The sequence below is a fragment of the Myxine glutinosa genome, chromosome 2, assembly GCF_964187855.1.
Source record: "Myxine glutinosa chromosome 2, kmMyxGlut1.1, whole genome shotgun sequence".
NCBI classification, from domain to species: Eukaryota; Metazoa; Chordata; class Myxini; order Myxiniformes; family Myxinidae; genus Myxine; species Myxine glutinosa.
The window spans coordinates 201,471,739-201,492,963 of NC_136262.1; the positions used below are offsets into that span (position 1 = coordinate 201,471,739).

Below are 21,225 nucleotides of genomic sequence, written 5' to 3' on the forward strand. Positions count from 1 at the left end.
GTCAGTGACATATGAACTTTGTTTGTGCCCCAATCACCTTTCCTTCCACTTCAGATCTGCACGGAGAACGGGAAATGTTCGCCATGGTGATAGTCAATTTGCATGAACACACACACACACACACACACACACACACACACACACACACACACACACACACACACACACACACACACACACGACGTAATTCTTCTGTTAAAATTGCTGGAGAAAGGACAAATAAAAATATTTTAAAAATCAATGCAGGTTTGTTTTAAACAGCAGCGACCGTGCACGTCAGACCAGGGACTTACCGATCACCCCTGCGTGTTTAACTTCCTGGAGTCGAATGCTGTGCCCCGTGTTAACCATAACATGCATGTTTTGAAATGAAAAGTCAGTGATACTCCGAAGTACAGCATTAGAACGTCATTTTATTTTGCAGAGACAAGGAGACTGTATAGAAAATGAGATATTCACAAATAAGGCTTTTAAGTGCACATTTTATGCTAACAAGGATACGATCTCTCATTAATTAATACTAATATATTTAGCGGTCAATTTACATATACAGTACATCATGTATGTTGAGTTTTGTTGGGATTTTGTTGGGAATACAACGAAATACAGTAGTCCTTTACAAGTCTCGAAGAGCGGCAGAGTGTGAAGTGTGTTAAAGGATTTCCCTTATCTTCGCCCCATGCTGGCTCCTTTAGATCTTCATCCCATCAGTTATCCAAAGAAAAGGCGCCTTCCCCATCGATGGCGTCTGTAACAGACAAGGTGAGACAACAGTGCCGCGTCCCGCGGTGCGCAAACAAAATGCTGTCCATCGGTGATCTCATGGGAAAGCGATACACAGCTCTGGCCTCAACTCGTACCCTCTACATGTTCGCGTAAACTTACTCCCACTTATATTTAGCTGCTTTTACACTGCAAGGAGCAACTTGTTCGGATTTGAAAGGTATGTGTGTGTGTGTGTGTGTGTGTTGGTGTTGTCTGTGTGTATGTATATGTATATATATATATATATATATATATATATAATATTTGATCTGTACTTTTATTATTAAAAATGGCGCAGATTACCTTCATATTGTTGCGTTAACGCTTTCGCTCTCTATTATACACGTCCTCACTTTTCCTATATTACAATCTCCTTGCTGTTACTTGGAGCTGAGAGAGAACAACGTTTCTGCTAAAGTTTCCTTTACGGTGGCCTGGCTTAGTCCCGGCTTAGTCCCGTATGTCGACTTTTACAGCGTGGCATATAGTCCCTTACGATATCGAGATAGTCCCTTTAGGGTGAGGCATGCATCGTCCCTTTTGTCGCCCACGGCGCCTCTCAAACCACCGAGGCCACCGAGGAGACGGAGGTGATCTTGCCTGGGCTATCGTCGGCCCACGGCTGCAGGTTTTGGAGAGCAAAGAGCGATGCGTTGTGCAGGCACACCGGGTCTGGTTGAACGGGCTGGCTCAGTGTCTTCTGGAAGGCTTCCTGTTGCAGCTGCAGCATAATGCGACTCGCCTGCTGCCTCTCCGCTTCCCGTTCTTCTGCAGTTTGTCTCCTGCAACGCACACGCACACGAACATGCCCGCACACCTGAGCAGAGCCCGAGGTATCTATCATGGCCGCTCTGCAGTTGTGAGATGCAGAAAATAGGGCAAGATGGAGAAGATTGTCATGGAGCCCGCAAGGCTAACCCCCGCTCTAGCAGGGAAAATGGCCTTAAAATGCCTGTTGTTGTTGTTTGTTGTTGTTGTTGGTGATTCTTGGACTATTAAGAGTACCTCGTTCTGAAAAGTCTTTTGAACAATTCATGTACGTACTGGAAAGTTCTGTTGGTTGATGAACCTTTTTCAATGCTTTGTCTACTCATTAAAACACAATGTATGCATCTGTAGTGCAGGGTGACCTGTGGTGGTGATGACACCACACTCATGGTGTATCCCAGAGGTTGCAGATTCAAATCTGGCTGAAGGCATCAGCAATAACAATTTGAATTTTAAGTTTCTGGAGCTCTAATTCGTTTTATGAGAGTTACTATTTTTGTTAAAAAAAACAAACAAGAAAAACCCACTTGCTCACTAATGACTGTCCATGAAGGAGCTAATCGGACAGTATGGGTCTACACTTGGTGCCAGTCCACCACTTGCTCACTAATGACTGTCCATGAAGGAGCTAATCTGACAGTATGGGTCTACACTTGGTGCCAGTCCACCACTTTCTCACCAAGGACTGTCTATGAAGGAGCTAATCTGATAGTATGGGTTTACACTTGGTGCCAGTCCACCACTTTCTCACCAAGGACTGTCTATGAAGGAGCTAATCTGACAGTATGGGTCTACACTTGGTGCCAGTCCACCACTTGCTCACCAAGGACTGTCTATGAAGGAGCTAATCGGACAGTATGGGTCTACACTTGGTGCCAGTCCACCACTTTCTCACCAAGGACTGTCTATGAAGGAGCTAATCTGACAGTATGGGTCTACACTTGGTGCCAGTCCACCACTTGCTCACCAATGACTGTCTATGAAGGAGCTAATCTGATAGTATGGGTCTACACTTGGTGCCAGTCCACCACTTTCTCACCAAGGACTGTCTATGAAGGAGCTAATCTGATAGTATGGGTCTACACTTGGTGCCAGTCCACCACTTTCTCACCAAGGACTGTCTATGAAGGAGCTAATCTAACAGTATGGGTCTACACTTGGTGCCAGTCCACCACTTGCTCACCAATGACTGTCTATGAAGGAGCTAATCTGATAGTATGGGTCTACACTTGGTGCCAGTCCACCACTTTCTCACCAAGGACTGTCTATGAAGGAGCTAATCTAACAGTATGGGTCTACACTTGGTGCCAGTCCACCACTTGCTCACCAATGACTGTCTATGAAGGAGCTAATCTGATAGTATGGGTTTACACTTGGTGCCAGTCCACCACTTGCTCACCAATGACTGTCTATGAAGGAGCTAATCTGATAGTATGGGTTTACACTTGGTGCCAGTCCACCACTTGCTCACCAATGACTGTCTATGAAGGAGCTAATTTGACAGTATGGATCTACACTTGGTGCCAGTCCACCACTTGCTCACCAATGACTGTCTATGAAGGAGCTAATTTGACAGTATGGATCTACATTTGGTGCCAGTCCACCACTTTCTCACCAAGGACTGTCTATGAAGGAGCTAATCTGACAGTATGGGTCTACACTTGGTGCCAGTCCACCACTTTCTCACCAAGGACTGTCTATGAAGGAGCTAATCTGATAGTATGGGTCTACACTTGGTGCCAGTCCACCACTTGCTCACCAATGACTGTCTATGAAGGAGCTAATCTGATAGTATGGGTTTACACTTGGTGCCAGTCCACCACTTGCTCACCAATAACTGTCTCTGAAGGAGCTAATCTGATAGTATGGGTCTACACTTGGTGCCAGTCCACCACTTGCTCACCAATGACTGTCTATGAAGGAGCTAATCTGAAAGTATGGGTCTACACTTGGTGCCAGTCCACCACTTTCTCACCAATGACTGTCTATGAAGGAGCTAATCTGACAGTATGGGTCTACACTTGGTGCCAGTCCACCACTTTCTCACCAAGGACTGTCTATGAAGGAGCTAATCTGATAGTATGGGTCTACACTTGCTCACCAATGACTGTCTATGAAGGAGCTAATCTAACAGTATGGGTCTACACTTGGTGCCAGTCCACCACTTGCTCACCAAGGACTGTCTATGAAGGAGCTAATCTGACAGTATGGGTCTACACTTGGTGCCAGTCCACCACTTTCTCACCAAGGACTGTCTATGAAGGAGCTAATCTAACAGTATGGGTCTACACTTGGTGCCAGTCCACCACTTGCTCACCAAGGACTGTCTATGAAGGAGCTAATCTGATAGTATGGGTTTACACTTGGTGCCAGTCCACCACTTTCTCACCAAGGACTGTCTATGAAGGAGCTAATCTGACAGTATGGGTCTACACTTGGTGCCAGTCCACCACTTGCTCACCAATGACTGTCTATGAAGGAGCTAATCTAACAGTATGGGTCTACACTTGGTGCCAGTCCACCACTTGCTCACCAAGGACTGTCCATGAAGGAGCTAATCTGATCGTATGGGTCTACACTTGGTGCCAGTCCACCACTTGCTCACTAATGACTGTCCATGAAATAGCTAATCTGATGGTACGGGTCTACATTTGATGCCAGTCCATCACTCTTAAATGGTTACAGAGAATTTGAGATGGGCACCAAAATGCTGCCAATAAAACAAAAGCCGCAATCGTCTAATAAAGGAAAGAAGCTATAATAAAGCAAGTCTGTGGGTGCCAAGTTTGAGGGATAAGAGGAAAGGGGCAGAAAAGTGAATATTTCCTCCATGCACAGCTTCCAATGATATTTGTTAGGTTTGTGGGGATGTGGCGGTGGAAAATTATCTGGCGATTCAGCATGGCTTTTTCTATCTTCCATGTCACAAGCAAAACCCAAATAAGATCCACGTGTGGTTTCTGAATTGCCCTCTGATGATTCCCCTGAACCCTGAAGGATTACAGATGTTCTGCCAAGACCAAGATTAGTCCAACAACAATCTCATGAACATCAAAAAAAAATTCACAAAAAACAAGTTCAAGATGCTGGAAAAAAATATATTATATTGAGCCCTTTAATTAATTTGTTAATTTAACCTTTCACCAATAATTCCAAACACTAGTGATCGAACTTAAACCTGATTGTGTAAAAAGAGAAGAAAAACAAGACTGAGCCTCAAACAATGCAGAGCCGAAGCCAAGTTACATAGATTACTGCAGTTCAGAGAATAACGGAATCTATATTAAAGTAGATCTGCAAAGGACAAAATAAAACAAACAAACAAACACACACACACACACACACACACACACACACACACACACACACACACACACACACACACACACACACACACACACAAACACACACACACACACACACACACACACACACACATATCCATATCCCATCACATCCCTTCAGGAACACACAACGCGGAAAATATTAAATTACAATAGGGGGTCTATAGACTAGGGGGTCTATAGACTAGGGGGTCTATAGACCGTTTGCACGAAAGTTAAAAGATGGGATTTCAGGAACGGGAAACTATTAGTTTCCTATTCCTGAATAGCAGGGGGAAAGTGGGGAGGGGGTAATGAGTAAATCTGATTGGTTAAAAAGAAAGATGAACGAAACAGTCCTTTTTCTACATTTCTTTTCCAACAATTTTAACCCTTAAACTGAACACTATATATTTATTCTCCATACGTCCACGGACTTACTGATGGACAATCGTAGGCCTTAATGGTTCACCCTGGTTTGGGACAGGTCACCAGGAGCCGAATTAGGCCCAAGTAAATAAATGAATTCCAAGTAAATGATGAATCTCAAATGATCGGCAGTCTGCAGTGTTTTGGGAATGTCGGCAAAATGCATTTTTCCGCAACTTCTGCACAGTACAGCATAGCTTTGCCATACACTGCATGTAGTGCTCTTTGCTTGACCTGCAGTACAAGCAGCAATCGTATGACTTACCGTGAATGTATCGAAATTTACAGGAAAGTGTGTGAATTATTTTGCCCACCGAGGATAGCATTTACCGAAATACTTTAAAGTGACAACGACGACAATGACGACGATAACACCAAAACAATTTTCACTATAAAAACAAAAATAAGGACCATAATGGTGGTAATTTTAAAGGCTGAAACCATGGTGTATTCTTCTTCATGTCATGCAGGGATCGACAGCATCTAAAACTAAACCCAAGCAAATGGGGAAACTTCCTTAACGTCTCTTGTGACCAACATCAAGCTCCGCGACCCCCTGTACCAGCTTTACCTTCCTCCTATTTGAATGGTAGTTGATAACCTGTAGGTTTTATACGATTTAAATCCATCGATCTATACGTGGATTTGACCATCGTAATAAAATATATAATAATAATAATAATAATAATAATATTAATAATAATAATAATAATAATAATAAACACCATGCCAAGTGCCGGCGGGGTTCACTTGCACTACTCAGGACAACAAACACAACTAACCCTTACCCGTTTACAAAAAAAACTCCACCACCACCCCACCCTCCCTCTCCCACTCCCCTGCACTCTACTCGACTCCCTATCCTTGAAAGATTTGTCTATGATTATTCAAAATGGCTAAATAGATTATCCTTTCCCATTGTTGCAAATTCCTCGTTTAAGTCTCAAAATCTGGTGGAACTAATAACTTTATTTTTTCATCATTAACCCAGACGAAGCCTACATTATCGCTACCAAGTTTCGTGGTGATCAGAAAATCCATCACAGAGATCCTTCCCACATCAAAATCCCTCCTAAATTGAACAAATAAAATCACTTGAAGCCAATAACTTGACTTTTTCTGACATAAATCCCCATTATGCAAGGCACGTTTATTACTCCCACCAGGGATCGTATCCGTACATGTGTGTGTGTTCGTGTGTTTGTGAACAAGATATCTGGAAAAGTTCTGAACGGATTTGGATGAAAGTTGGTGGGATGATTGTCCTTGGGATAAGGAAGAATTCATTAGTTTTTGGTGAAGCTCAGGATATTATTCCGGATCCATGAATTTTTTGAAGGATTTTTTACCTTTGGAAGATAGGGCTCAGCAGCGGCCACCCACGGCGGGAGTATGCGCTCTACTGAGTGGCGTTCTAGTTAACACTGCGACCCAGAGGGCTGACATGAATAGCCGGACTCAGATATAGAAAAAAAACCCCACTCCTTCCCTTTCTGCCACGCCTCCCCACAATTTCTTTTTTATAACCACCCCCCCCCCCCCCCCCCAATTTTACTTCTCATAATATGTGTGTTAAACGTAGGCCATCGCAAAGATATATCCCACTCCCCTCCCACCCCCTAAATCACCCCACTTCCCACAGTGACAATCCTATGAGGTCCCCATCATATCTGTCAAGTTTGGTGGCCCTACAATGTTCCATTCTCAAGATATATAAGATAAAAGAGAACAGACAGACAAACATAAAAATGGAGTGTGACAATGAGGGAAGCTTTGTGCTTACACCACCTTTGCTTGATGGGAGACTGGTTAAAAAAGACTGCATGTGGACCAGTAATAATAATAATAATAATAATAATAATAATAATAATAATAATAACTTGTATTGTACATATTGCAGGTTTTTCCTCTCGTTGGTTCTGATCATCTTTACCTATTTAGCCGCTGCATGACGGTCTCCTTACATGGGTTCTTTCTCAATGGTTGACCTTCAGCCGTAAAGAAACTTCTTTGAAATGCCTCCACTGTCACCGAAATATCTTGTCCCATGACATCCGTACATAGACACGAGGGTGATTATGGTGAAAGTAACACGTTTGGTCTCAGCTGTGGTTCTGTGTAACGTGTCATCTCCCGAATTGGCACATGGATCCTGCCAGTTGTCTGGATGGGGAAATGCCTCGTTAACTAGCGACGTGTCCAGAGTACAACGAAGATGGCGGCTGATGGTCTGTCTAAACGCGGGAGTGTCATGATTGAAGACTATGGAAAATCACAGTCTTGCTTCAAATCAATCGGAATTGGAATTTGTTGCAATTCTTCACATACCTATAGTATATGTCGGCAATAAGGCTATATTGTGGGAAACTGGACACCTGATGAGTTCTGCTCTTCGTACAAGCGAGCCCATATTGTGGGAAACTATACCCCTGGTGAGTTATGCTGTTCGTACAGAGAGTAAATGCATATTTGATAGGGTATTCAATCACGAATTTGATTTGCTGGTTGCATCATTACCGGTGTGTATGGCTACGTCGCCGGTGCATTGCCCTTGCCTGATGAGTGGTTTGAAGTGGGTTGTGTGAGTGCGGTCAATAACGAACATCTTTGGGATATATATATATATATATATATATATATATATATATATATATATATATATATATATATATATATATATATATACATATATATATATACATACATATATATATATATATACATACATATATATATATATATATATATATATATATATATATATATATATATATATATATATATATGCACGGCTCATCCATCCATATATATATATGTGAGAGCGTAAGAGCGTATGCTGGATCAGCACGTCGCTGCCTCCTTGGACGACTCCTCAGCACTATCCTGACACACACCACTGTGTGTGCTACGGAACGAGCTGTTATTACGTCAGCTGGAGTGCAAATCCTGCCACCAACCTCATTGAGAGAGGACCCATTACCCTAGTACTCATTCTGCCGACCTCGGAAGGATCACAGGCTGAGTCAACCCCACCTAGTATTAATTCAACAGCTGAACGGGATTCGAACTCATGACCTTAGGATCCCAAGCCCGCCGCCCTAACCATTAGGCCAACACCAGGTATATCTTTGGGGTAGGTCGACAAATATCCTGCTCGCGGTCACTGAGATCACAGCTGAAACCTCAACCGAGTTCAAAAATGTCTGTGCCATGGAAGACAATCTATACTGAAGACTTGTCCATTAGTACTAGAAAAGCGGAAACGGTCAACTTTGCCACGATTTGTAAAGTGTGTAAAGGTGTAACTTCTACCAAAACATATGTATATGATGCATGGCACGTTAATAGGTAACTATCAGTTTACCTTAACGATTAACGTGTTAAACTACAGAGTAGACAGATTATCTGCCATCTTTGGTAAGAATGGTGTGAAAGCTCAAATCCTGAACTTTCGCAACACTCAAAACAGTGTGTGGAATGGAGATGGTGGAGTGGTGGAGCTGCAGGGTTTGTGATGTAGACCAGTAATAATAATATTAAATATATACATAAAAATCACTTTGCGCAGACTACCAAACGATCTGTAAATAACAAGTCTTATTATTCGTGATAATTAGAATGCGCTTAACCCACCACGCCATGTCCCTCTCCCCTATCTGGGTTGGCTTTTTTAGACAATAAAGGTGGACGACGTGTTTAGACACAAGCATCGATGGATCATTATTATGACCAATCCAAACACCAGGTCATCCCAGCGATTGTTAATTAACCAGCATGCAACAGCCTTGCTGGAGTTTGCGCACTTATGATTCGAAAGAGGGGGAGGCGGCAGTGCACGGCTCATCCCGAGGCGTTTGATAGTGCGTGATGGGTTCATTAACAATTACCGCAAGGCCATGGAATTGCAATGACGCGACTCCGCCAGCAGGTGCTCCTGCACGCTCGCCTCGCCAGCAATAAATCCCGAAGCAAGAAGGTTCATGCAGTCCTGGCGGGACTCGAGGTTTGGAAGTAAATGTGACTTTGGCTATATTCACAAACCTCATAGTCAAAGCTCTTTATTATTACTGTGCGAGCATCGTGTGGTGGTGGTAAATAAAGGGGAGAAGTTGTGGGGCTTCCCATGACTACAATATGCGAATTTACTGGACTGCTACTGATATTAAATAAATTAACGATCTTTAAAAGATGCAGGTTTACGTGCCGACACTCACTATGGCCTCTACCTAAGATGTCAAGAAGTGTAGTTTGCCAGCACTATGACCATGGTGTAAACCTGTACCATGGTAGAATTCCAGAACCCTGTGTTGAGCGATTAGACAGGGCGGATTAATCTATTACTTCTTTATAACGAGTTGTTAGGGTTAGGGTTAGTTATGTTAGCTTACGTTAGTTATTGATGTTAGCTCTTACACGAGCCACGTTATTGTATACAAAAAAAAAAAACCACACCAATTATACCCACATTGTGGGGTCGACTGGCAAATGTTTATTTGTCCAAATCTTTCACGAATTGGAAGGCAATTTGCAATTTGTTCAGGGTGCCGGCGAAAACGTGCCTACTCTTTTGCAAAGGACACCGAGGGATGTAACGTCCACCAATGACCAAAGTTGGCACACAGATCTTTCGGTTTAACGTCCTTACGATGGATGGCGCACACATAGATGCATCGCCCTGCATGCGAAACACTCGGGTGACGGCTAATAGCTGGTTCGAGATAATAGAACCGGCCATTAGCCGTGACCCCGCCAGGCCAACATGGTGGATTAATTCATAGCGTACAATAAATCTGATGATAGAGGAATGGTTTTAAAAATGGTTTTACAGGTCCATTAAAAGGGAATGTTGCGTCATGGAATGTGCGCAATGCGTGGGAATTTAAATGAGAGCAGAAACCAAAGCCTCAGAGAAAAAATCCCCACACGTGCATCGTCCATTCATGGAGGAGCAAATGCACTGCAAACGTTCCACGAACACACCACGAACACACCATGAACAGATGGCAAGCAAAACAAACCAAGCTTGGATCGGATCTACCTGTTCTACGCAAATACCACTCTCGTCAGCCTCGAGTGTCGGGTCAATCCCATTTTTGTGTTGTTTGTGAGTTTGTGAAGAGGAACAAAAATGCGAAGAAGACAATTTGCATGCAATACATGAACAACAAGAATGGCACTCAGTAAAGCACAAACTTCCGCCAGGCTGAACAGTTTACGTTTTGTATCCCACTGATAGTCTGAATCTGGATCCGGATATAAATCTAAATCTAATCGGCTTATTCTTGTCACCGAACCAACTCGTCCAACAGGTTTTGTCAAAACCAATCCACAACTTTTTGAGATATTGTTGTATATATCGGTTTTGGCCCCATCTTTCTTTCAATGGTGAAGAATCACTTAAAACATACTAATATCAGAATTCTGATCTTCATCAAATTCTAATTAATTCGTCCTTGTCAAACACCCAACCTGTCCACCAAGTATCGTCCGAATCTGTCCACCAAGTTTCGTCCGAATCTGTCCACCAAGTTTCGTCCGAATCTGTCCAAAACTTTTTGGGATATCCTGGTCACAGACAAACAGGGTTGAATACATAACCTCGGTCCACCATCGGTGGCAGAGGTTATACCGTGTACCCCTTCCTTCCCCCTCCCCTTCCCCCCCTCTTCCCCCAACCCTCTCCCTTCCACAGATCTCCCAATGTCCCTGTATCTCTACGTTTGTGTCTGTGTGCTTCCCTCCCCCTCCCCCTTTATTATTTTATGTGTCTGTGTATGTTTTTTGTGTTTTATGTGCGAATGTGTGTTTAATGTGCTAGCTCTTACATGAGCCTCGATCTTGTATACAAAAAGAAAAAAGAAATAATTAAAGACGTAACAACAACCATCAACACAATAATAATAATAATAATAATAATAATAACTCGAAAAGTACGTCAACGAATCTGCTTGTAAATTTTGTTCATGTCTCGAGGTTTCCTTTGGGAGTTCTGCCTTTTCAGTGTACTCTCCAGAATAATGTTAACTCTGGGTTATGAAGGTCGAATGTGTTTACTAGCAAAACACTTAAGCAGCCATAGCATTCACAAGAGGGAGAATTGCTTTGTCCCCTGTGGGTGTGATATCCGCTAAGTCCAAAAAGAGCTTAACTCTGTGAAAAATTGACGAAATACCCTGAAACGTGAACTTTTTTCTGGAACTTATCATAATAAAGCCATGTACCAAGTTTCAGTTGAATGTGTTAAAGGGTAAGGGCGGAAAGTCTGGAAAACCACAGGTGGAACAGAAGAGCGGACAGATGAACAGACAGAGAGCAAACCTATAGTCCCCTCCAGTGAAACCGGTAGAGTTATACAGCAGTGATGGCGATCAAACAGAGAGTTGCGGTGTCAGAGTATCAGTGGGATGCTGAGTATACACTTTTGTGACATCCGAGGCACAGTGTGCTGCACTGTCATTGTATTATGGAGACAATGAGTTGCACCGACTGTGACATCAGAGGCAAAGTCTGGTGCACTGTAATTGTATTATGGAGACAATGAGTGGCACCTACTGTGACATCAGAGGCACAATGTGCTGCACTGTTATTGACAGTGGGTAACACTACTGTGACATCAGAGAAGCAGTGTCCCTCTGATGTCACAGTAATGTTCTGCCAATCAGAGGGACAGTGCGCTGCACTGTAATTGTATTAGCAAGAATGTGAGTGGTATGGCTGTGGCATCCGAGGGACAGTGTGCTGCACTGTAATTGTATCGTGGAGATAGTGAGTGGTACTATTGTGACATCAGAGAGACAGCACTGCAATGGTGTCGATGAATCAGAAAGGCAGACGATTGTGATGGATGTCAATTAGTGAGATGCTCTCTCTCTGTTCCTCACACCATTTCCTAGAAGTTAGTTCCGGCAGCACATGGAATGTGTACTCTTGGCTCGAGTCTTTCTCGAACAGGCTTGTCAGGCCTATTTTTTAACTTCAGGGACAGGAATTCAAAAGTTGTTCAAGGTGCCAGCGATACCTTGCTTACGCTTTATGAAAGACAAGACATCATGGGATGTTTAACGTCCGCGAACTAATGCTGGAAGACTAGACACCCAGCTTAAGGTCCATCCGAGGGACGGTGCGCTTATTGATGCGTTTGCAGTACCAATCCGACAGTTTTAGTCGAGTCGGGAATCAAACACGGACTGGACAGTTCGAAGGTAATCATTGTGTTGGTGGCCCAGTGCCCCGAAACGCTCTGGGCACACAGTCAACAAATTTGATTCATTGTACATGAGGCGAGTACAGTGCGGCAACGTTAACCTTACATGGTGGTGGTGATTCGTGTGTAGCCACCCGGCTGCTGGTTGCATCATTTTTGTGGGCGTGTCTGTCGCTGATGCAATGCCTCTCTATAACCAGTTACCTGGTACTCATTTTGTCTGGTACTCATTTGACCGACCTCGGAAAGATGACAGGCTGAGTCAACCCCACCTGGCGTTAATTCAGCGGGATTCAAACTCAGGACCTTTGGATCCCAAGCCCGCCACCCGAACCACTAGGCCAACACCAGGTATTAATATTAAATAATAAATACATATACAGTGTGTTTTACTTGCACTAGTATACATTTTATCCCATATTATACCTTGGCAAATTTTGAACATCGTATATGTTCCTCGGTTGTAAATGTATTTTTTTATCGTCGTTTGAAATCCAAATTAAAGGGAATTTGAAGCAAAAATATTTGGGATTGAATTTGGGATTTGAATTTTGCGATTGAATTTGGGATTTGAATTTTGGGATTGAATTTGAAGCTCGTGGGAATTTATTAAATAAATAAAAAAAATCAGCAATTGTCCGAGAATTGCAATGAGTCGTATCATTCTGGGATAGTTATACTTATGAAACATACGAGACTTGCTTTTGCAGCATAATTTAAAATGCGTACAATTAAATACAGAAACGGTGCACGGTCGGAGTTTTAAGCACCTTTTCACAGCGAAAAGGGAGCAAATGAAAGGCGTAAATAACAAGTTACTTAACGAAACGCGAGCGAAGTCATTTTTAAGGAGCTTCTTGAGTGCAGGCGAAAACCGTTTATTATTAATGGCGACGTTTTATTACACCGGCCCTCATGGAACCTATTGGTGATGTTAAAACATGCTCGGCGAATCCATACAGTTGCTCATGCCTTCTGTTTCGTTATTTAATCCGAGCAATTATGCCATGTACTTTACATTACGCACCGTGTCCTCATCATATTTCGAGCTACATCGGGATGGGAACGCGACACCGGCCCTATTTACCTTTTGCACGATTCCTTTTAAAGCATTGTTTGCTTGTTACATTTAATGCTGCAATTTGGGATCCCGTGGCAAACATGCGTCCGTTAAGCTCACGCTCGCAGATGGCAACATGATTGAGTCATGCGGTGCATGAAGACGCGTGCAGTTACATATATGATCGCACAGTGCGTAAAAATGCGTGCAATCACGTATTATACGATGGCAGAGTGTATACAAAGGGACGCAATAATGTATAGGAGTGTACAGTGCGTAAAATTACATGCAATAACGTGTATGATCGTACAGTGTGTTCATGTGCATGCAATAATGTATTATACGATTGGAGATTCTATTGAAACACACGCAATAACGCACCCGAGTGTACAGTGCGTAAAAATGCATGCAATAACATACGAGTGTACAATGCATAAAAATGCATGTAATAACATACGAGTGTACAGTGCATAAAAATGCATGCAATAACGTATATAATTGCACAGTGGGTTAACACGCATGTAATAATGTAGAAGATCATACAGTGTGTAAAAAATGCACACAATAACATCATCTGATGGCATAGTGCATAGAAACGTACGCAATAATGTATATCAGTGTACAGTGCATAAAAATTGCATGCAATAACGTATTATACGATGGCAGAGTGCATAGAAACGCACGGAATTATTTATATATATATATATATATATAAATAATATTTATAATATTAATTTTTTCCTATATATATATATATATATATATATATATATATATATATACTGTATATATATACTGTATATATATATCTGACTATAAAAAAAACAAAAATGGTGTTCGTGTGGCTTCCTTGACGTTTAGCATTTAAGGACAGAGCATGGACAAACACAAATAGGTTTTAACCATTTGTCCATGCATGATGGGCCTCATGGCCTCCTCTTTCATCGAAAGTTCCCTGGAAGGGAACTCGTATTATTAACTCATATTATTATTATTATTATTATTATTATTATTATTATGTCAAAAGGCAGCTCAGAATGAAATGTCAAGTGCACTTACTCGCTAGGAATGTAAACAAGGCCTCAATCGCTGCATGCTACTTACTATATGGTGGCTGATGGATCACATGTTTTACATGAGCTGTCTGGTTGAAGGACTTTAGTCAATGCAGACAGAGAGGGACACAGTCCGCCTGCTCCCACCCAACACGGCTGTAAAAAGTACCTCCTCCCCCTACCCTTTATCCCCTCCGTGCCACCCCTCGAGCAATCACTCACCTCCACTTTGTGCGCCGGTTTTGGAACCAGGTCTTGACCTGTGCGTCGGTCATTTTTAGGGCCTTGGCAAGTGCAGCCCGCTCGGCGGACGCCAGGTACTTCTGTCTGTGGAAGCGCTTCTCCAGCTCACAGATCTGAAGGCGCGTGAAGGATGTACGCGGTTTCTTCCTTTTGGGTGGTGTGCGGTTCTGGTACGGGTGACCGATCCGCCGCTGTACGGTAAAGGGAGCCAAAGCCGCTGTGGGGTCCAAGGCCACCGCCAAGGAGGTACCAGGGATGGAGTGGCGAGGGTAAATGGGTAAAGGGGCAGGAGGATCGGAGAAGAACAGCATGAAAACATGACCATTTGCACATGCTACATATGATAAAAGTCACAATAACGAGCTTCCTTGTAAGGACTCGGATTAGATCTGTTGTAACTTGTACGAGAACATTTCTAACAATGTACATGGCTTACATGTAATTACAAAATTCCTTTTAAAGGATGAAATCATTTCACATAAATAAAGACTCGAGCACTTGGAGCGTCCGGTGTTGAGATCCCTGCACCGGGAGAGCCAAGGATCCATGGTAACCAGTCAACGGTAACTCGGCCCCAGCTGACGAATTCAGCATGCGTCCGTCGCATGGTTTCATGATCACGACCTTCCGGAAAAAACCTGCTGTATACTTTGGAACGACATCGATGCAATTGGGCGACACTGTGGTAATTATTGTCATATAAATAACTGGGATGACAACGTGGTATTTTGCTCAGCGCGAGGAACATTTTCCCAAAAAGATGGGAGACCAAACCAGGCTGCAACTAAGCCCACAGCAATAAAGCATCTGGTTAACCCCACTTGCTTGCACGTCCCACAAATGTATACTCCAACCCCCTTATTTTTACAATCTGGTCATTGTGCAGAAAAATTATCCCAGCACTCATGCGTCCCTCCATCCGACATATTCCCACAATCGTGTTTGCAGACAAAGCGTAAAACACGATGAGAAAAAGATGGAATTACCCTTAAGATCATGTAGTTACCCATATTTCCCCCGAGTTAAATATGGTCTTTGTGTCACCAATGACGATGCAAACCGTATATTTCATTGTTTAGCTACTTATGAGAGGACGTGTTGGGTTTGGAGAACGTGCGTTACAGTCGTTGTTCGTGAGTGCATGTTGGACCCAGATTATGTAGGTGCAGAATTCGTCCCGCTGCTGGTTGCATCTTTCAGAGGGCAAACCTGTGCCCCTTGGACTATTGTGCGGTGCAGGTCCAACCCCCACTCCTGCACCTCAGACATCAGGGGCATGATCTTGGACCTTTGCAAAGGTACCGGCACACGGTAGCCTGTGCTCAATACCGAAGACGGCGAAGGATCTTTACCGTCCACCGTTGCAGCAAATAGTAGACCGGACGCGGGCAGACACCATTGCTTATGATGTCCCTTCTGAAGGACACTTTTTGATGTCACGCCGAATGAAGAAGCACCAGTCTGACAGATCACAGTCGGGTCGGGAATCGAATCCAGACTAGACGGCTTAGAGTGCTTTGTGCTTCCCATCGCGTCGTCGTGGAAACTGGGCCACGACGTACGACCATCGGAAATGAAATTGCATTCTCACTGCAAGTCCAGAGGACATTTCTCATTACGGGATTATTACGGCATTTAGTGTAATTTGATGTGCTAGAAAATTAACTACAATGTTATGACCAGGCTTACAACCAGCAATAAACTACAACAACAAGTCTTGACATGGGAAACAATTTTGTATGACTGTTCGTCCGAGATTGGGTGTTACAGCTCAAATTGCTGTCCGTTCACGCAAAGGGGACTATGTAAAGGTGTAAATTTTAAATTGTTCAAGCAAAGGGGACTATGTAAAGGTGTAAATTTTAAATTGTTTAAGCAAAGGGGCCTTTGTAAAGGTGTACATTTTAAATTGTTCACGCAAAGGGGACTATGTAAAGGTGTAAATTTTAAATTGTTCAAACAAAGGGGACTATGTAAAGGTGTAAATTTTAAATTGTTCACACAAAGGGGACTATGTAAAGGTGTAAATTTTAAATTGTTCAAGCAAAGGGGACAATGTAAAGGTGTAAATTTTAAATTGTTCACACAAAGGGGACTATGTAAAGGTGTAAATTTTAAATTGTTCAAGCAAAGGGGACAATGTAAAGGTGTAAATTTTTACTTGTCCAAGCAAAGGGGACTAGGTAAACTGCAAGTTTAATTTTTTTGTTGTTGTTCATGCAAAGGGGAATATATAAAGGTGTAAGTTTTAAATTGTGAAATTGTTCACGCAAAGGGAACTATGTAAAGGTGTAAGTTTTAAATTGTTAATTTTTTCACAAAAAGGGGATGATGTAAAGGTGTAAGTTTTAAATTGTTCACGCAAAGGGAACTATGTGAAGGTGTAAATTTTAAATTGTTCAAGCAAAGGGGACTTTTAAACTGTAAGTTGATTTTTTTAAATTGTTCACGCGAAGGGGAATATGTAAAGGTGTAAGTTTTAAATTGTTAAATTTTTCACAAAAAGGGGATGATGTAAAGGTGTAAACTTTGGGGACTATGTAAACTGTAAGTTTTAAATTGTTAAATTGTTTACGCGAAGGGGAATATGTAAAGGTGTAATTTTTAAATTGTGAAATTGTTCACGTAAAGGGAACATACAAAGGTGTAAGTTTTAAATTGTGAAATTGTTCATGCAAAGGGGACTATGTAAAGGTGTAAGTTTTAAATAGTTCACACAGAGGGGACTATGTCAAGGTATAAACTTAGGGGACTACATAAACTGTAAGTTTTAAATTGTTAAATTGTTCACGCGAAAGGGAATATGTAAAGGTGTAAGTTTTAAATTGTTAAATTTTTCACAAAAAGGGGACAATGTAAAGGTGTAAGTTTTAAATTGTTAAATTGTTCACGCGAAGGGGAATATATAAAGGTGTAATTTTTTTAATTGTGAAATTGTTCACGCAAAGGGGACTATGTAAAGGCGTAAGTTTTAAATTGTTAAATTGTTCAAAAAAAGGGGACGATGTAAAGGTGTAACTTAGGGAACTATATAAAGGTGTAAGTTTTAAATTGTTCACACAAAGGATCTATGTAAAGGTGTAAGTTTTAAATTGTTAAATTGTTCATGCAAAGGGTCTATGTAAGGGTGTACGTTTTAAATTGTTCACACAAAGGGTCCAGGTAAAGGTGTACGTTTTAAATTGTTAACGCAAAGGGTCTAAGTAAAGGTGTACGTTTTAAATTGTTCACGCAAAGGGTCTATGTAAAGGTGTACGTTTTAAATTGTTCACGCAAAGGGTCTATGTAAAGGTGTACGTTTTAAATTGTTCACGCAAAGGGTCGATGTAAAGGTGTACGTTTTAAATTGTTCACGCAAAGGGTCTATGTAAAGGTGTAAGTTTTAAATTGTTCACGCAAAGGGTCTATGTAAAGGTGTACGTTTTAAATTGTTCACGCAAAGGGTCTATGTAAAGGTGTACGTTTTAAATTGTTCACGCAAAGGGTCTATGTAAAGGTGTACGTTTTAAATTGTTCACGCAAAGGGTCTATGTAAAGGTGTACGTTTTAAATTGTTCACGCAAAGGGTCTATGTAAAGGTGTACGTTTTAAATTGTTCACGCAAAGGGTCTATGTAAAGGTGTACGTTTTAAATTGTTCACGCAAAGGGTCTATGTAAAGGTGTACGTTTTAAATTGTTCACGCAAAGGGTCTATGTAAAGGTGTACGTTTTAAATTGTTCACGCAAAGGGGAGGGACTATGTGAAGGTGTAAGTTTTAAATTGTTCACGCAAAGGGTCTATGTAAAGGCGTACCGTAAGCCCGACAGGATGTATTTATTCAGATGCAGCCTGCGGCTGCTGGCTGCATCATTTTTTTCCTGGGGGCGCGGCTGTGCCGCTGATGCAGGGCCCCCTCACCGACTAGCTGGTACTCATTTCGCCGACCTCAGAAAGATGACAGCCTGAGTCGACCCACCTGGTGTTAATTCAACGACAAGACAGGGGCTTGAACCCAAGACCCTAGGATCTTAAGGCAGCTACCTTAACTGTTGAACCAATACTAGTCCCCTACGGGATGCGCTGCTCATGATGCAAGGTGTTGCAATTAAATAGTCAGGTAGTTTCTCCATTCGCACCGATTAAAGAGAAAAGAACCCGACACCGCATGTGCGATCCGAACCGGGAGGGAGTAACACATTCAGAAGTGCCCATAACATGCTCACCCGTGAGTCGGTCCTTAGCGAAGCGCCTGTTGCTCTCCATCCAGGGGAACGTGAGGCCATTGAGACCCCCCATGTTAGCCATGTGGGGCATCCCGGCCATGGACCCCATCCCGGCGGGCACGGGCGTGGGGTGCATGGCCGAAGGTAAGGGTCGGTGTGCGGGTACCCGAATCACTCCGCCGGGTCCCAAAGCGGCCGCGTTGGCGCTGCAACTCGTGCCTCCGGCCATGTTTACGTTCATGTTCATATTCATGTTGACATTGTAGGATCCCGTGAAGGACGCCATGCTGCACGCTCCCCCGTTCCCGTAGCCGTTGTAACCTGCGCCCATGCACGCGCCGTACGCGCCTCCGCCGCCCTGCAGGTAATCCGGCTCGGCGAGGCGCCCGTTGGGCAGCAGGTAACTACCCTGGTCCGTGCTGTTCAGGATCTGGTCGATGCCGAAGCTGATGGGTTCGTGGTGTGGATGGTGGTGCGTTTGACTCACGGCATTGCCCGCACCGTGATCCATGTCGGTCGGACCTTCTGTACCCTCACGACCTCCCCCCAGCCCCCCCCCAACCCACCCACCACCAACTCCCTCTTTTTCACTTTTCCTTTGCCACCTTATTCCGAGAAAGCACCGTCGGTTATCCCGAATGGGTAAATGAGTGCCCCGGAGGCCAGCAGACCAGTCGGCCGCTTCCCCCACCACCAGCACCACCACCAACACCACGACCACCTCTGTGCTTCCGCGTCTCACTGATACCCCGGGATCACGTTCCCAGAACGCCTGCTCTGTGACTGTGTCTCACCGGGCCCCACGACTGCAGCTATCCTGGTTTGCCCCCGGCGTGCCAACCTCGGCAGCAGGAAGTCCGTAGGTTCGGACTGCAGGGCTGCACCTGGGACGACGCGGCAGAGATGGGGGCCGAGTGCGCGCGGGGCCCGGAGCCGCCGCAGCCATCATTTGTTGGCTTCACTCGCAGGAGGCGACGCACCCGGAGCGCGAACGCCCATTGGCTGCAGAGATGCCTGGGAACGGGTGAACTGTGGCCGTGAAGGAGGGAAGGGGATAAGGGTGGAGGCTAGGAGGGAGGAAGGGGAGGAGGATGGAGGCTGGGAGGGAGGGGAGGAGGGTGGAGGCTGGGAGGGAGGGGAGGAGGGTGGAGGCTGGGAGGGAGGGGAGGAGGGTGGAGGCTGGGAGGGAGGGGAGGAGGGTGGAGGCTGGGAGGGAGGGGAGGAGGGTGGAGGCTGGGAGGGAGGGGAGGAGGGTGGAGGCTGGGAGGGAGGGGAGGAGGGTGGAGGCTGGGAGGGAGGGAGGCGGGGAGGAGGGAGGGAGGCGGGGAGGAGGGAGGGGAGGAGGGTGGAGGCTGGGAGGGAGGGAGGCGGGGAGGAGGGAGGGGAGGAGGGTGGAGGCTGGGAGGGAGGAGAGGGGAGGAGGGTGGAGGCTGGAGGAAGGGGAGGAGGGTGGAGGGAGGGGAGGAGGGTGGAGGCTGGGAGGGAGGGGTGGAGGCTGGGAGGGAGGGGTGGAGGGTGGGAGGGAGGGGTGGAGGGTAGGAGGGAGGTGTGGAGGTGTGGAGGGTGGGGGCTGGGTGGGAGGGGAGGAGGATGGAGGCTGGGAGGGAGGAGCGGAACGAGAGGGAGGGATTGTTTATTGAATACCGTACCGGGTTCTGCAGTGGAATTGATAGAGAGAACTTGGTATAGAGGACAAGAAAAAGTAGGGGATGAGGGAGAAGAAGCAGTACATGTACATGTGTATCACCAGAGGTATAGAAAAGTTGAAGGTTCGAAAGTTCGTCACATGACTTTTGTGGACGATATGCGTGACCATCGTGAAACGGTACCTCATTATTCTCTACATCCCGAATGGGCTGCAAAAGGCCGAGACTCTGGAGGGTTCGCACACTCGCTTCAAAATCTGTCTAACCTGGGTTCAAATCCCGACCCAGCTATAAACTGCCTTCCCCACCCAATAAGGTATTTATATACATATAATATTCCACTCTCTACCTCCCCCCCCTCCCCCTCCCCCCCGCCAATAAGGTATTTTATACATTTAATATTCCACTCTCTACCCCCCCCCCCCATAAGGTATTTATATACATATAATATTCCACTCTCTACCTCCCCCCCATAAGGTATTTATATACATATAATATTCCACTCTCTACCTCCCCCATAAGGTATTT

At 44.2% G+C, this 21,225-nt stretch overlaps 1 protein-coding gene across 2 annotated transcripts; it reads right to left on the reverse strand.

The window, feature by feature from the left end:
- Positions 1–393: 393 nt before the first annotated feature.
- On the reverse strand, positions 394–20,077 carry LOC137420928 (T-cell leukemia homeobox protein 3-like). 2 transcript variants are annotated; one of them, XM_078772179.1, is made up of 4 exons: positions 19,052–20,077; positions 14,827–15,064; positions 1,433–1,547; positions 394–748 (listed from the first exon to the last, which is right to left on the reverse strand). In XM_078772179.1, exons 1-4 carry the CDS (start codon positions 19,560–19,562, stop codon positions 692–694), a joined length of 921 nt encoding a protein of 306 aa, XP_078628305.1. In that variant the 5' UTR covers positions 19,563–20,077; the 3' UTR covers positions 394–691. The 2 variants fall into 2 exon arrangements, with proteins under 2 accessions (XP_078628305.1, XP_078628304.1); XM_078772178.1 differs by having other exon boundaries at positions 1,366–1,547; positions 19,052–20,024.
- Between the last annotated feature and the right edge of the window lie 1,148 nt (positions 20,078–21,225).